Below are 14,535 nucleotides of genomic sequence, written 5' to 3' on the forward strand. Positions count from 1 at the left end.
AGGGCCGACACTCCCCATGGAGTGTCCTCTTTTTTGAATGTTCAAATATGGTAACCCTAAATGTGGTAACATATAACATGTATTTTTCAGACATGTTTGCAAGTTGAGGTAGAGATTGTGGGGCAGAGGAGAACCTCTAGAGCTAACCTCAATCTAACACATGTTAAAAGTACAACTGCCTTATCATCAATAGTATTCTACCTTGTGTTAGTTGTAAATTTACAATGTTTTAACTAACTCAAGATAAGAACACACTTTGTTCCCTAGCAAAGACTCAGGCAACTTTCACCACATTTGGAAATGATTCCCTCCTTTGTTGAAGGACATCCATCTGCTTCCCACCTAAATGACTATCTCCTCAAGATGCCTGAGATTTTGTGAATTCACATTGCAGATGCCACCGACCTTAAATGACATACCCATGAAATCCATCTCTTTCATTTAAATTCTGAGATTGGTGCAGTGTAAGTGAAGGCAGAATAGGACCCTAAAGGTATTTTGTGTCATTGTTTCAATTATAGAACTATCTGGGTAAAAGACTTGGATTTGACAGCAACAGAAGAAAGAGGATATTGTATGCATGCCTTCAATCAGCTTTTTATTAGATCCTTAAAAGGAAAATTATGTGAAAGAGGGGAAGAAAACAACAAATGAAGCAAGATCCCTATTTCAATATAATTTGGAGAAAATAACTGATTTGGGTTGGTCATGTTGCCAGGATAGATGACTCAAGACTTCCAAACAAGAAATGGAAACCAGAAGGATGCCTAAAGCCTGAAAGAAGAACAAATTGAGAAGATATGATTGACTGTAATGTTTCAAAATCAACTATTCCAAAGATGAGTTTGGGCTGTTGCCCAGAATACAATTGAATGGTGATGTTCATTTAGATCCTTAATGCTGAAACAAAATAAAACACTGTAGTCGTGTTTCTGTTAGAGATTTACTTGTTAATTCTTTCCAATTTTCCCAAATTTGAGATCTGATGTCACTTCCTCTCTCTTCTACTACATGTTGCAATGATTGTTGCTCCTGCTCTGTAATTTTTCTGAATACCAGTTTTCTGATGAAGGCCTGCATCTAAGGCGTTGTCTACACTACAGAGTTTTGTCAATCAAAGTTATGCCACTTTAATTAAACCGCTGTTGTTGAGGTATGCTCCTTGTGTCGACAGTGTGCATCCACACTAGCAGCTCTTGCATTGACACAGAGAGCAGTGCACTGTGGGTAGCCATCCCCCTGTCCAACTGGCTGCAAAATGCTTTGGGAAGGATTTGCAATGTCTCATGGGACAAGTACAGTGTCACATGATGCAGGTTTCTCAATCAATCATTCCATGGGCATCCTACTAGATTGCCAGCTGCTTTTCAACTGAAGTGGTGGTGGGGGGGAGGGGAGAGTGTGTGACAGGGAGCGTGTATGTGTGGTGGGGACAGACAGAGACAGAAGTGTCGGGGGAAGTGTGTGTGAGATTGTGTGGTGGGGGAGTGTGTATGTGAGAGAGACAAAGTGTGTGTTGGGGAACTGTATGCAGGGCTGGCTTTAGCAAGAGCAGGGCCCAATTCCTGGGGGCGGGGCTTGCGGCAAGCCCCGTCCCCAGGAATCGAGCCACGCTCCGGGGTCGCCGGGCTTGGGTCCGGCCTAGAGCTGCTCGGCGGCCAGAGCCAAGCAGAGCCGCGGGGGCCAGGCCAGGGGGCCGGAACCATGCTGCGCCATGGGGGCCGGGCTGGGCCAGACCCAAACCGCGCTGTGGGGGCCGGGCCAGGCTGGACCCGAGCTGCGCCACGGGGCCGGGCCAGACCCAATCCAAGCCGCACCGTGGGGGCCGGGCTGGAGCCAAGCCGGGCCGGAGTCCTCCTCGCGGCCCCCCGCCACCCCAGCTTACCTGGTGCTGCCTGCCCACCCCTGCTTCTTTTCAGACTTCCTGCAAATCAGAGGTTCGCGGGAAGCAGGGGAGGGGGAGGAGCAGGAGGAGGAGCGTTCAGGGGAGGGGAGGAGGGGGAAGTGAGCTGGGGGCGGGGTGGAGAGCTGCGGCACGGGGCCCTCTTAGTGTGGGCCCCAATTCAGCCGAATCGGCTGAATCGGCCTAAAGCTGGCCCTGACTGTATGTGTTGGGGGAGAGTGTGTTGTTCAGACAGCAACCTAAGCAACCAATCCTGAGGTATGGGGAGGGGGACAGCCCCACCACATCAGCCCCTGCCTCCCTCCCTGCCTGCCGCTGTGTTCCTATTACAGGGGAGAGCAGGAGGATTCCATGTTAATGATTTGCTCCTTGCTGCTAGAGCTGATCAGCATGCTCGGCTGTCAGAACTTCCCGGAGCTCTGAAAGGGGAGGAGCACAGCCGAATTCAAAACAGTGAGCAGAGCGGTCACAGCAGGCATTGTGGGATACTAGAGGAGGCTAGCTACGTCGACATAACTAATGGCAGCATCTACACTGACGCTTTGTCACTTTAACTTTGCTGCAAAAAGCTCTATGCCTCTTGTCGAGGTGGTTTTATTTTGTCAGCGAAACAGCAGAGTTTGTAAAAGTAGCTTTGTAGTGTGTACACCTCCACTGTTTTGTTAGCAAAAGCTGCCTTTTGCCGACAAAACTATGTAGTGTAGACAAGACCTAAATGATACTATAATGATAATGGTTCATGTCACCATTCAATAGGTGACTTTGAAGAATGTCACACATCATGTGTAAGTGATCTGATACCATGTTGTTGATCAACCAAAGGGAAAAGAGGGATAAAAAAGAAAATCCTAGCATCCAAATGTATATATAGGGTTTTGCTGGCCTTAGAAACACCCATATTTCCATGATCATCACACTAGTGCCTTGAATGTTTATGACTAGATAGATAGTTGCCTCTACAAAGGTTTTTCATAACTATATCTTTTAAGTGTATTGCTTGTAAAGCGTTACGTTGAAAATGTGGCCTGTTTCTTTACCCTCTTCTCAGGCACACGCGTTTCTAAGACAGATTCTACGTTATGCAAAACCCTCCCAGCTGACGATAGCACAGCAAGGGATGAGATGTGATTCTCTCTCTTCCAGTTCCTCCTCCTCCTATTTCCTTAATCTCACTAACTCCACCACTCCTGCCATTCACTCTCATTATGTTTCTACCCCACAATATATAAGTAAAAAAATTGTGCCAGTCCTTACCATGTTCATTTACTTGGATACCTTATAGCCATCCCCAACCCTTAATCTATTCATGTGTCTTTAAATGGTAAACATTATGGGACAGGAATGTCTCTTTCTCTGTTAGTACAGAGCTCAACACAGCTGGGCTCTACTTAAAATTGCTTGTTTCATAGCAGAACATTGTTTTCCTAACCTTGTGCCAGACCATGCCCTCCCAGAAGAGGGAAGCAGGGTGGAAGGTAACTAATCCCTTCCCATCAGGGTTCCTCTTGCAGAATTTCTTCCAGATTTTTTTTTTATCAAGGTGGAGAGTGTAAACTGATGGGCTATTGCACCAGGCTAGGAAAAAACCAATGCTGCTCCTGAGTTCATTTCAGGCCCTTGCCTAAGAGAACAATTTATTGTTCAAAAACAAGAAGATTCATAAGTAACCCAAAAACAAAGCAATTCTCATGACCAGTGCAGACTCCAGTCCCCAGAGGTTTTTCCCTCCAGATGGAAGATGTACCTTTTTCCTTATATCCCCTTGTGAGTCATGTGAGAGGCAGGTAGGTCTTAATGCTTTCCTCTGGCATTTTATCCTGTCACAGTGAGATTTACCCTTACGGAAGAAACAAGGGGCAAGGCTTGGAATCTGGTTGTGTGTCCCTTGAGAGCTGTAGGAATCATAGGGCCAGGACCTGATGTGGGTGCCCTGCAGCTTCCACTGGATCCCAGGCACTGCAGCACCAATGGAGTGTCCTCAGAGTGGATGGAACTCAGTTGGGAAAAGTTTTGTTTTCCTGTGGAATTTTTGATCATTGCTAAGAGGACAAATGCATTTCCCTTCAACTCTACTTCAACGTCCTCCTCACTCAAATTCCCCACATGATTATCCCTAGGCCTACAAAGAGCAGGGGAGTGTGATGGGATTTATCTATAAAACGGTATAACTGTATATATGTGATTATATGAAACTAGTTCATAGAAGGAGCACCATCTACTGGCATGTAAGAATATGTAACATTGTTCATAAGTTTTTAAGACCAATAAAGTTGTTGTTGTCCATTGCAAATGGCTACCTGATTACACAGTTCTTAACAAAGAGGGCCTATGGCAGAGATGGCACTCCTCCCTTCTCTGTGGTGGAGGCAGATCTGGGAATGGATCTGTGGAGAACGCTCTCTCCTTTAGTGCTGTGTCTTCACACTGCACTGGAAACCCATAAAGTCTGTGCTGGTGAATTAATTTTAATTATAAACATACTTTAAATATTTTAGTATAAACTGAAAACTCATGCATTAAAACCAGTAAGAACAACAGTATTTATATAGGTATATGTAGTTGTAACTGAGCCCACGTGGGCTTACAGTGAGGTTTGAACCTGTATCTTCAGCATGAAGGACAAAATTCAGCAAGGTACTTAAGCATGTGCTTAATTTTAAGCATGTGAGTAGTACCATGGAAAGCAATGGGACTAATAACATGCTTTAAATTATGAATGTGTATAAGTGCCTTGCTAAATTGGGGGCAAAAAGCAGAAACCTTTATCACTTAAACTGGGACTAAGTCCCAAACCTAGCTGTACAATTCATTAACCTCTTATGGGGACCAGCCACTAGATGGGGACAAAGATCCACATTAAGAGAGTTACATTATATCACCCAAACAAATTTTCAAGATGAAAAACTTGCATTCAGTCAATTCTATATCATGACTAGGTAACTTAGTTATGCTTTTTTGAAGTAGATACAAATTTTATGTTTAAAATTAAGTTGTCAAATAAAATGTCCTTCATACATTTCAATGAACATTTAGACCAAATTTTAAAAGCGGCCTTAATCCAGCCTCTGAACAGGTGCCTGCAGTTTTCTGTGAGCAACTTTCTGAATATGCTTTTTGCCCCTCATATCCACATTTTTGGTCCTAACTTTTCTAGTTTCATCATTACTGTGGAAAGAAGGGGTAGCTAAGAAGTTCAGAAAGAATGATTAAAGTGATTGTTCTTCATTATCAAGAAATTTCTTCTTTTCTTTTAAACGAGTTTCTAACCTGTACAGGCTGTGTGGATTGCATTTTTGTTTACTAATTGCTGCGTTGCTTTTGGTTGTATAGTGGAAATGGTAGCATGTTAGTTACATAATAAGCAAAAAAACAGAGCTTCACTATTCACAGTGAGGGTTCTTCTGAATAATTGGGAATGCTCTGAGATTAGTTGCTTTATTCTGAAATGAAAATAGAATTCCCTGTTGGCTAATGCTTTTTCATACATATGTACAAAAATCCTTTTTTTGTTTCTCCAATAGATTGTTTGGTTTCTACAAAGGCATACTCCCTCCTATCATGGCCGAAACACCCAAAAGGGCAGTGAAGGTAAAGCACCATATTTCCTCCTTTTAAAAATAAGTGTTACAGTAACTAACATTGGTAACAGTAAAATGTCCTATTTGTCCTTCACCAAAGAAATGTGCTGATTGATGTTAGAATTAAGACATGATCCTCTAGTCTTTACTTAAAAAAAACTCTTACTGATGACAAAATGGAAATTTTGCCTGATTAAGGACTGAAGCATCAAGCTCTTAATTACTAAGTATATAGTTAAGCAAGATCCATGACAAATTATGACTTCAAAGTAATATTTTATCCTAATATGTTTTGCTTTTTATAGATGTTTTACTTCATTATGAATCCTCAGCAATATGCAAATGAATTAATCCTAGGAATATGTGTGTGTATGAATGCAAACATAAAGGAAACTCTTCAAAGTAAACATTTATTAAGCATTATGTCAGTGCAGTTCAAGTGCCCTCTTCCTGCAAACAGTTATTATGCCCTTTAGCTCTGGTACAGTAGAAATAAATGAATACTGGCCTATCAAATTGCATTCACTGTTAAATGATACCTTTATTTATTCTGATATGCGTCCCTCATTTTCTACATTGATTCTTACAACTTTACTTTTATTAGGATGACTTAAAACCTTTCACCACATAATTGTGGAATTTTCTGCATTAATATTTTTTGGTTCTTCAGTTGAATGTGTACGTGTGGGAGGACCTCCTGTGCATAATGTTGATCATTGGATTTTCTCTCTTTTTTGTTTTATTTTCCCCAAAGACTCCAGATCAATCTGGGCCTTAGCCTGCCATCAATCATTACACAATGTTCCCATTCACTTATGCAGGTATTACGTGTGTGTAAAATGATAGAATGTAGCCCCATCACATAATCCTAAAGAAGATCTCTTGGTAGTGTCCTGCTGTTATCATCTTTGTGGATAGAAATGAGACAATCACTGTCTCTTAAAATTATTGAATATAACAAAGAAAAACTATGGCTGTATTTAATTTGGAGCTGCAGTACAGAGTCTAAGGTTGAAATTTTGAAACCTTCCTAATGACTTGGATCATGTGCTTTTTTTTCTTCACATCAACTTGATAAAAGGTGAGAAAGTCAGTCTGATGGTTGCTTCTGAGCACAGGTATATAATTAGTAAAAGGGTAGTTTAGGCTTTGGGCTAGATTCCAGTACTGCCAATCCCAATCATTCAAAAGTCATGAGTCAGGCTGGGCCCAAATGATGAGATTGTCTTAAAAATCATTAGAAGTTAAAGAATAATAAATGTGAGGATCTCTCTGCTCTCTGGTTTTTGAGCTGTTAGGATTCATATTTTCTACATACTTTTGATAATCATGAGAGCTAAAACTTACACCTTTTTGTTTTTGCTAAATGAAGGCTGAGATGCTCACATAATAACATGATTCTTGGTGCTGAGACTTTAAGAAAAACACCAAATATTCCAAGAATCTCAGTAAAATTTGTGAGAATTAGCAAAGCTGAGATCCTTGGCTTCCCTTAAGTTCCTTTGCACAGCTCCTGTGGGCATAAAAAGGATCTAAAGCTGTCTTCATGCAGCAGCAGTATTCCACAGAGGGGGCATTTCAGTGGCAGGAGGGGTCAGGATAGGAGTGCAATGTGCTCCAGAGATCCTGGATATTGCAACTTCCTGCAAGCTGTTACAAGACAGCACAAGTTATAGCATCCTGCTTAGAGCTCTGTGAAACCCACGAACATTGGACTAAAAAGAATCTAAGTAGATTCAAAATTCCTTTAGCTTTTCTTGGATATGAACATGAAACACCAAGGAAGATCACTGGTTTTTTAGATTCATTTCTCTCCTTCCCTTCCTCAGTAGCCCTCTCTTACTCTAACAGGCCTCAGGTTACATCCATCCCATTTAGGTATGCTGTGTTGTGAAACTGTTGGTGATCTGGACCCAACATCCATGCAAAAGACTTTGAGGCTTGAGCAGTAACTAGGGAAACTCCAGCTTTTCCCTTTCACCATCCGTGAGGGAGCCTCAACAGGGGGAAGGGCATTTTCTAGTTTCTGGCAGTCTGGTTTCTGGTTTGGTGGTGCATATTTTTCACAGCTCCAATTGTACAGGAAGGGTGACTTGAATTATGAAACTACTGCACTGAATAAAGATCACCAAGATAAACAAACAAGGCAGAGTTCCTGCTGAGAAGAAATGTAGCATTGTCCGCATGGAATAATGTATTAGCTGGATACATCTATTTGCATGTAAAAATAAAGCCATTAAAACCAAGGTGTTCTGATGCAATAGTTTACTTTAAAGCTAGGTGTCAGAGACCTGGGTTTACCTTTGAAGAGATTTGATCCTTTGTCTGTTTGTCTGTCTTTTTGTCTCTTTCTCTCCATCTCTCTTTTTTTCCTTTCTAAAAAGAAAGCTGGTATTTCTGAAGGTTGAAAACTTTATAACCCTGAGTTAGCTTGGGCTTGGAGAACAGAAATCAGTGGTGCCAGTACAATGGTTAACAGATGAACTTTTTGGGCAAATGTATATTGTGCATCTGTTCCCAAACATCTTGTTTCAAGCATATTTTTACCTTAAAGTTATTGAGACATATGGTAAGTACTTTGGCTTTTTTCTGTGTAACGTGGATTTAAGTGTATCTTTGCCAGATGGGCAGTACTGGTTATTAGATATATGAATGCATATATTTTAAATATATGTTTCTTTGGATTTTGTAAGGATAGCTATTAACTTAATATAATTGTATAGTAAAAGAAATGACTTCACTCTATGTTATTAAAGGCACTTCGGATGCTCATCCCCTTCAATGATTGGGGACATAGAAGCCTGTCTATCTAGGTAGAGCCTTTTGACAAAATTATTGACACACAGAGTCATTTTGTTATGTCCAACTAAATTTTATATTAAGTTTTTACTGGCATTGATTATTTTTCTTTAAAAAAAACCAACCCTATTCACATAATGTGAAACAGAGTTACTATTAAGCAGTTCTTTTATTTAGGACTTTAGGACGCTATCAGTACTTTAAGGTAAAAAAATTTAAGACCAACATTTCTAGGTAGTATATTTCTTCTCTTTTTATGGCCATTTCACAGATCTGGGAGATTATGGAAAACATTAAGGAATAGCAGAAATTCTATGAAAGGTGGGAAGGGTAGCACTCTACAGAAAGACATTGGAGAGAGAATAAAGCAACTTTACAACAATAAGAAATGAATTTAATTCAGTATCATAATGGACCCTGCTGTACTTAACATTTTTCCGGAGATTTTCTTTTATCATACAGGTAAAATTGACTCTGGAAATTATGGCATACTGTATAAGAGAGGTGTATTTCACGGTTATTTAACTTAGCAATAAAGATAGTTATAGGTTTATGCCTAACACTTTTATCTTGTTTGATTATTGACAGACCTATTGCATTGATCTTAAACATATTTGCACTAACTATGTGCTGTAGATTGCTGTTAAGTCAATACAGTGTCTGGAAAGCAATTACATTCTTGGAGCTGAATTCTCCTGCTGGGGTATACAAGTCATTCCTGCTGAATACAGAGGAAGCTATTTGTATCCTATGGCTGGAGTATCAAGCTCTAAGATTTCACAGATTCAACAGTGTGCAACACCGACAGATCCCGGTAATCGTCGGGCGGGATTGAACCTGGGTCTCTGGAGCTTAGTGCATGAGCATCTACTACATGAGCTAAAAGCCAACTGGCTATTAGCTAAGGCTGTAGAACAGACTCATTAATCTCTAAGTGGTCTCGGTGCCACTAGAAGGGACAGAACACCATGCCCAGGAGATGTGTGGGTTACGTTTGCATCATAGATATGTAATATGCGTTTTCTTCTAGCTTTAAGTTTAGCATTGTTACATTAGCCCATTCATGTCCGGTCCTTTTTTGTACCTGATGTGGTTCTAGTAACTTTTCTAGAAACTGGAAAACAGATCTGGTTCAGAAAACACTACCAAATTTACTGCAGCACAGGACCCTGAGTCATAGAAGTCCATACCTCACCAGGAACAAGTTGAAATGCAAGTGTGGTATTTACTGCTCATGCTCCAGTGACATGTGTTGTAGAGTAAGAGCGGTTTTATATGCAAAGCTCTGTGATAAACTAAGTCCCTGGAGAATCAGGTTCTCTCCCTTGGCTGGGGCATATTACAGGTGAAGTACCTCCTTGTGTTTAACAGGAAAATTCCATTCCCTGTGTCTCTCAAGAAACATACATCAGTTCTGGGCACATTTCCCATTGCTTACCTTGACATGGCAGAACAGTTTGGCTGCAAGTGAAGGGGTGGGAGAAGATTCCATACAGAATCTTAGCCTTGTAGTTGTAATCCAATTGAATAGCTGTCCAAGAGATACTGCGTTGGCGTGAATCAGCTTCATAAAAATAATGGAATGCTAGGGTACATTCAGCACTGCAGCAGGAACATTGGGCAGCGGTCCAGAAGTTGAGAGGTTGTTGGTTACTCACTTTTTAGAGGTGGGTAGGTGGTAACTTTTGCCCCATGTTTCTGCTAAATGTTCAGAATTTCCCAGAATACATCTGTGTTAAAGCCCTGAGAACCTCTATTTTTCGTTGCTTTATTCTTCCCCCAGTATTGGAAAGCCTCATGTCAAAATCACCATCCTTTGACAGAGAAGTACTGGACACTTGTCTGATAATTATGAGAGACTCAAGTCTGGTGAGCTTTATAGTCCTTCTAAGCCTTGCATATTCTCATCTCTCTCAAAAATATAAAACCATGAAACTTATATGAAATATTACTTGTAATCAGGGCCGGCGCAACCCATTAGGCGACCTAGGCGGTCGCCTAGGGCACTAACATTTGAGGGGCGGCGACCACGGCGGCCGGATCTTTGGGGGCGGCATTTCAGGGGTGGGACCTTCCGCCACCTAGGGCGGGAAAAAAGCTGGCGGTGCTCCTGCTTGTAATATTTTTAGGTTCTGCCTGGAACTTGGACCCCCCCTCCTGCCCTCTCTATCCCTGAAAGTTCTCTCCTGTCCTAGCTCATCATTCTGGCAGGACTTTACAGTTCTTAAAGTAGTTACTTTGGATGGCATCAACAGCAGTGATCATGAGATAGTTGAGTTCAGGATCCTGACAAAAAGAAGAAAGGAAAGCAGCAGAATACGGACTTCAGAAAAGTAGAGTTTGACTCCTTCAGGGAACTGATGAGCAGGATCCCCTGGGAGGCTAATATGAGGGGGAAAGGAGTCCAGAAAAGCTGGCTGTATTTTAAAGTAGCCTTATTGAGGGCGCAGGAACAAACCATCCCAGTGTGCAGAAAGAATAGCAAATATGGCAGTCAACCACCTGGGCTTAACAGAGAAATCTTCGGTGAGCTTAAACACAAAAAGGAAGCTTACAAGAAGTAGAAACTTGGACAGATGACTAAGGAGGAGTATAAAAATATTGCTCAGGCATGCAGGGGTGTAATCAGGAAGGCCAAAGCACAACTGGAGTTGCAGCTAGGAAGGGATGTGAAGGGTAACAAGAAGGGTTTCTACAGGTATGTTAGCAACAACAAGAAGGTCAGGTTAAGTGTGGGACCCTTACTGAATGAGGGAGAAAACCTAGAAAGAGATGATGTGGAAAAAGCTGAAGTACTCAATGCGTTTTTTGCCTCGGTCTTCACAGACAAGGTCATCTCCCAGACTGCTGCACTGGGCAGCACAGTATGAGGAGGAGGTAAGCAGCCCTCAGTGGTGAAAGAACAGGTTAAGGACTATTTAGAAAAGCTGGACATGAGCAAATCCATGGGGCTGGATCCAGTGCATCAGAGGGTGCTGAAGGAGTTGGCTGATGTGCTTGCAGAGCCATTAGCCATTATCTTTGAAAACTCATGGTGATTGGGGGAGGTCCCGGACGATTGGAAAAAGGCAAATATAATGCCCATCTTTAAAAAAGGAAAGGAGGAGAATCTGGGGAACTACAGACTGGTCAACCTCACCTCAATCCCTGGAAAAATCATGGAGATGTCCTCAAGGAAACCATTTTGAAGCACTTGGAGGAGAGGAAGGTGATCAGGAACAGTCAACATGGATTCACCAAGGGCAAGTCATGCCTGACCAACCTGATTGCCTTCTGTGATGAGATAACTGGCTCTGTGGATATGGGGAAAGCGGTGGACATGATATATCTTGACTTTAGCAAAGCTTTTAATAGAATCATAGAACTGGAAAGGACCTCGAGAGTTCATCTAGTCCAGTCCCCTGCACTCAAGGCAGGACTATGTATTATCTAGACCATCCCTGACAGGTGTTTGTCCACCCTGCTCTTAAAAATCCCCAATGATGGAGATTCCACCACCTTCCTAGGCAATTTATTCCAGTGCTTAACCACTCTGAGAGTTAGGAAGTTCTCCTAATGTCCAATCTAAACCGCCCTTGCTGCAATTGAAGGCCATTGCTTCTTGTCCTATAGTCAGAGGTTAAAAAGAACAATTTTTCTCCCTCCTCCTTGTAACAACCTTTTATGTACTTGAAAACTGTTATCATGTCCCCTCTCAGTCTTCCCTTCTCCAGACTAAACAAATCCAGTTTTTTCAATCTTCCCTCATAGGTCATGTTTTCTATACCTTTAACCATTTTTGTTGCTCTTCCCTTGACTTTCTCCAATTTGTCCACATCTTTCCTGAAATGTGGTGCCCAGAACTGGACACAATACTCCAGTTGAGGCCTAATCAGAGTGGAGTAGAGCAGAAGAATTACTTCTCATGTCTTGCTTACAATACATCCCAGAATGATGGTGGGGGGGGGTTGTGTTTTTTTGTTTTTTGTTTGTTTGTTTTTTGCAACAGCGTTACACTGTTGACTCATATTTAGCTTGTGATCCACTATGACCCCCCAGATCCCTTTCTATGGTACTCCTTCCTAGGCAGTCATTTCCCATTTTGTATGTGTGCAACTGATTGTTCCTTCCTAAGTGGAGTACTTTGCATTTCTCCTTATTGAATTTCATCCTATTTACTTCAAACCATTTCTCCAGTTTGTCCAGATCATTTTGAATTTTAATCCTATCTTCAAAAAGCACTTGCAATCCCTCCCAGCTTGGTATCATCCGCAAACTTTAAGTGTACTCTCTATGCCATTATCTAAATCATTGATGAAGATATTGAACAGAACTGGACCCAGAACCGATCCCTACGGGACCTCACTTGTTATGTCCTTCCAACATGACTGTGAACCACTGATAACTACTCTCTGGGAACGATTTTCCAACCAGTTATGCACCCACCTCATAGTAGCTCCATCTAGGTTGTATTTCCCTAGTTTGTTTATAAAAAGGTCATGCGAGATAGTATCAAAAGGCTGACTAAAGTGAAGATATACCACATCTACCGCTTTTGATGTGGTATCCCACAATATTCTTGCCAGCAAGGTAAAAAAGTATGGATTGGATGAATAGACTATACGGTGGATAGAAAGCTGGCTAGATTGTCAGGCTCAACAGGCATCAACGGCTCAATGTCTAGTTGGCAGCCAGTATCAAGCAGAGTGCTCCAGGGGTCTGTCCTGTGACCGGTTTTGTTCAACATCTTCATTAATGATCTGGATGATGGGATGGATTGCACCCTCAGCAAGTTTGCAGATGACACTAAGCTGGGGGGAGAGGTAGATACGCTGGAGGGTAGGATTAGAGTCCAGGGTGACCTAGAGAAATTGGAGGATTGGGCTAAAAAAAATCTGATGAGGTTCAACAAGGACAAGTGCAGAGTCCTGCACTTAGGACGGAAGAATCCCATGCATTGCTACAGGCTGGGGACCGACTGGCTAAGCAGCAGTTCTGCAGAATAAGACCTGGGGATTACAGTGGATGAGAAGCTGCATATGAATCAGCAGTGTGCCCCTGTTGCCAAGAAGGCTAACGGCATATTGGGCTGCATTAGTAGGAGCATTGCCAGCAGATCGAGGGAAGTGATTATTCCCCTCTATTCAGCACTGGTGAGGCCACATCTGGAGTACTGCGTCCAGTTTTGCGCCCCTACCCGCCCCCCCCACACACACACAGAAAGGATGTGGACAAATTGTAGAGAGCCCAGCAGGGGGCAACAAAAATGATTAGGGGATTGGGGCACATGACTTATGAGGAGAGGCTGAGGGAACTGGGCTTATTTAATCTGCAGAAGGGAAGAGTGAGGGAGGATTTGATAGTAGCCTTCAACTACCTGAAGGGAGGTTCCAAAAAGGATGGAGCTAGGCTGTTCTCAGTGGTGGCAGATGATAGAACAAGGAATAATGGTCTTAAGTTGCAGTGGGGGAGGTATAGGTTGGCTTTTAGGAAAAACTATTTCACTAGGAGGGTGGTGAAGCACTGGAATGAATTACCTAGGGAGGTGATGGAATCTCCATCCTTAGACATTTTTAAGGACCGGCTTGACAAAACCCTGGCTGGGATGATTTAGTTGGGGTTGGTCCTGCTTTGAGCAGGGGATTGGACTAGATGACCTCCTGAGGTCTCTTCCAACCCTAATCTTCTATGATTCTATGAAACATTATTTCAGCAGTACATTTGCAAATGTAACAATATAGGGAAATTTAGATGATTTGGAACTTTCTGAATTTACACCCAAGAAGTTGGGAACTGTGGCTGAAATCCTGTCTCCATTAAAGTCAATGGGAACTTTGTCAATGACTTCAGTGGGGTCAGGGTTTCACCCTGCATATTCTTCTTCCAAGAACAAGGCCCTCCAGTTGTTCTGTCTTTGAATCTGAGAACACTGAATGTGCTGAAACATCCAAGGAAAGTTTTAGGAGGCAATGGCTATCACTCAGTCCTGGATTGCTCGTTACATGGAGGTGCAGGAAAAACTAAATTTCCCATCTCTCCCCTCAAGTTACCGTACAAAAGGGCACTGATTGTGAAACTGATCCTCAGAGGAGTTGCACATGCTCAGCACTTCTGAGGACCAGGCCTTTAAGCAAAAGTAGACAGTTCTGTGTGAGACTTATTTTTAAAGGTGGGTAGAAATTGGAAGAAAAATATCAGTTCATGGTGGAAGACTACAGAAAGATACACAAACTTCCATTCTGCAATTCTACCAGTTTGCATCTCTCTGATGAGAAG

At 42.2% G+C, this 14,535-nt stretch overlaps 1 protein-coding gene across 6 annotated transcripts in view; it reads left to right on the plus strand.

Annotated features, from left to right (window-relative positions):
- SLC25A21 (solute carrier family 25 member 21) overlaps positions 1-14,535 on the plus strand; it is a 369,071-nt gene that overhangs the window by 332,807 nt on the left and 21,729 nt on the right. For all 6 annotated transcript variants that reach the window (XM_034768604.1, XM_034768602.1, XM_034768600.1 and 3 more), the window contains one exon: positions 5,425-5,491. In XM_034768604.1, coding sequence (XP_034624495.1) covers positions 5,425-5,491 — 67 coding nt within the window. The remainder of the gene's footprint in view (positions 1-5,424; positions 5,492-14,535) is intronic.

Source organism: Trachemys scripta, chromosome 4, assembly GCF_013100865.1.
Source record: "Trachemys scripta elegans isolate TJP31775 chromosome 4, CAS_Tse_1.0, whole genome shotgun sequence".
Taxonomy (NCBI): Eukaryota; Metazoa; Chordata; order Testudines; family Emydidae; genus Trachemys; species Trachemys scripta.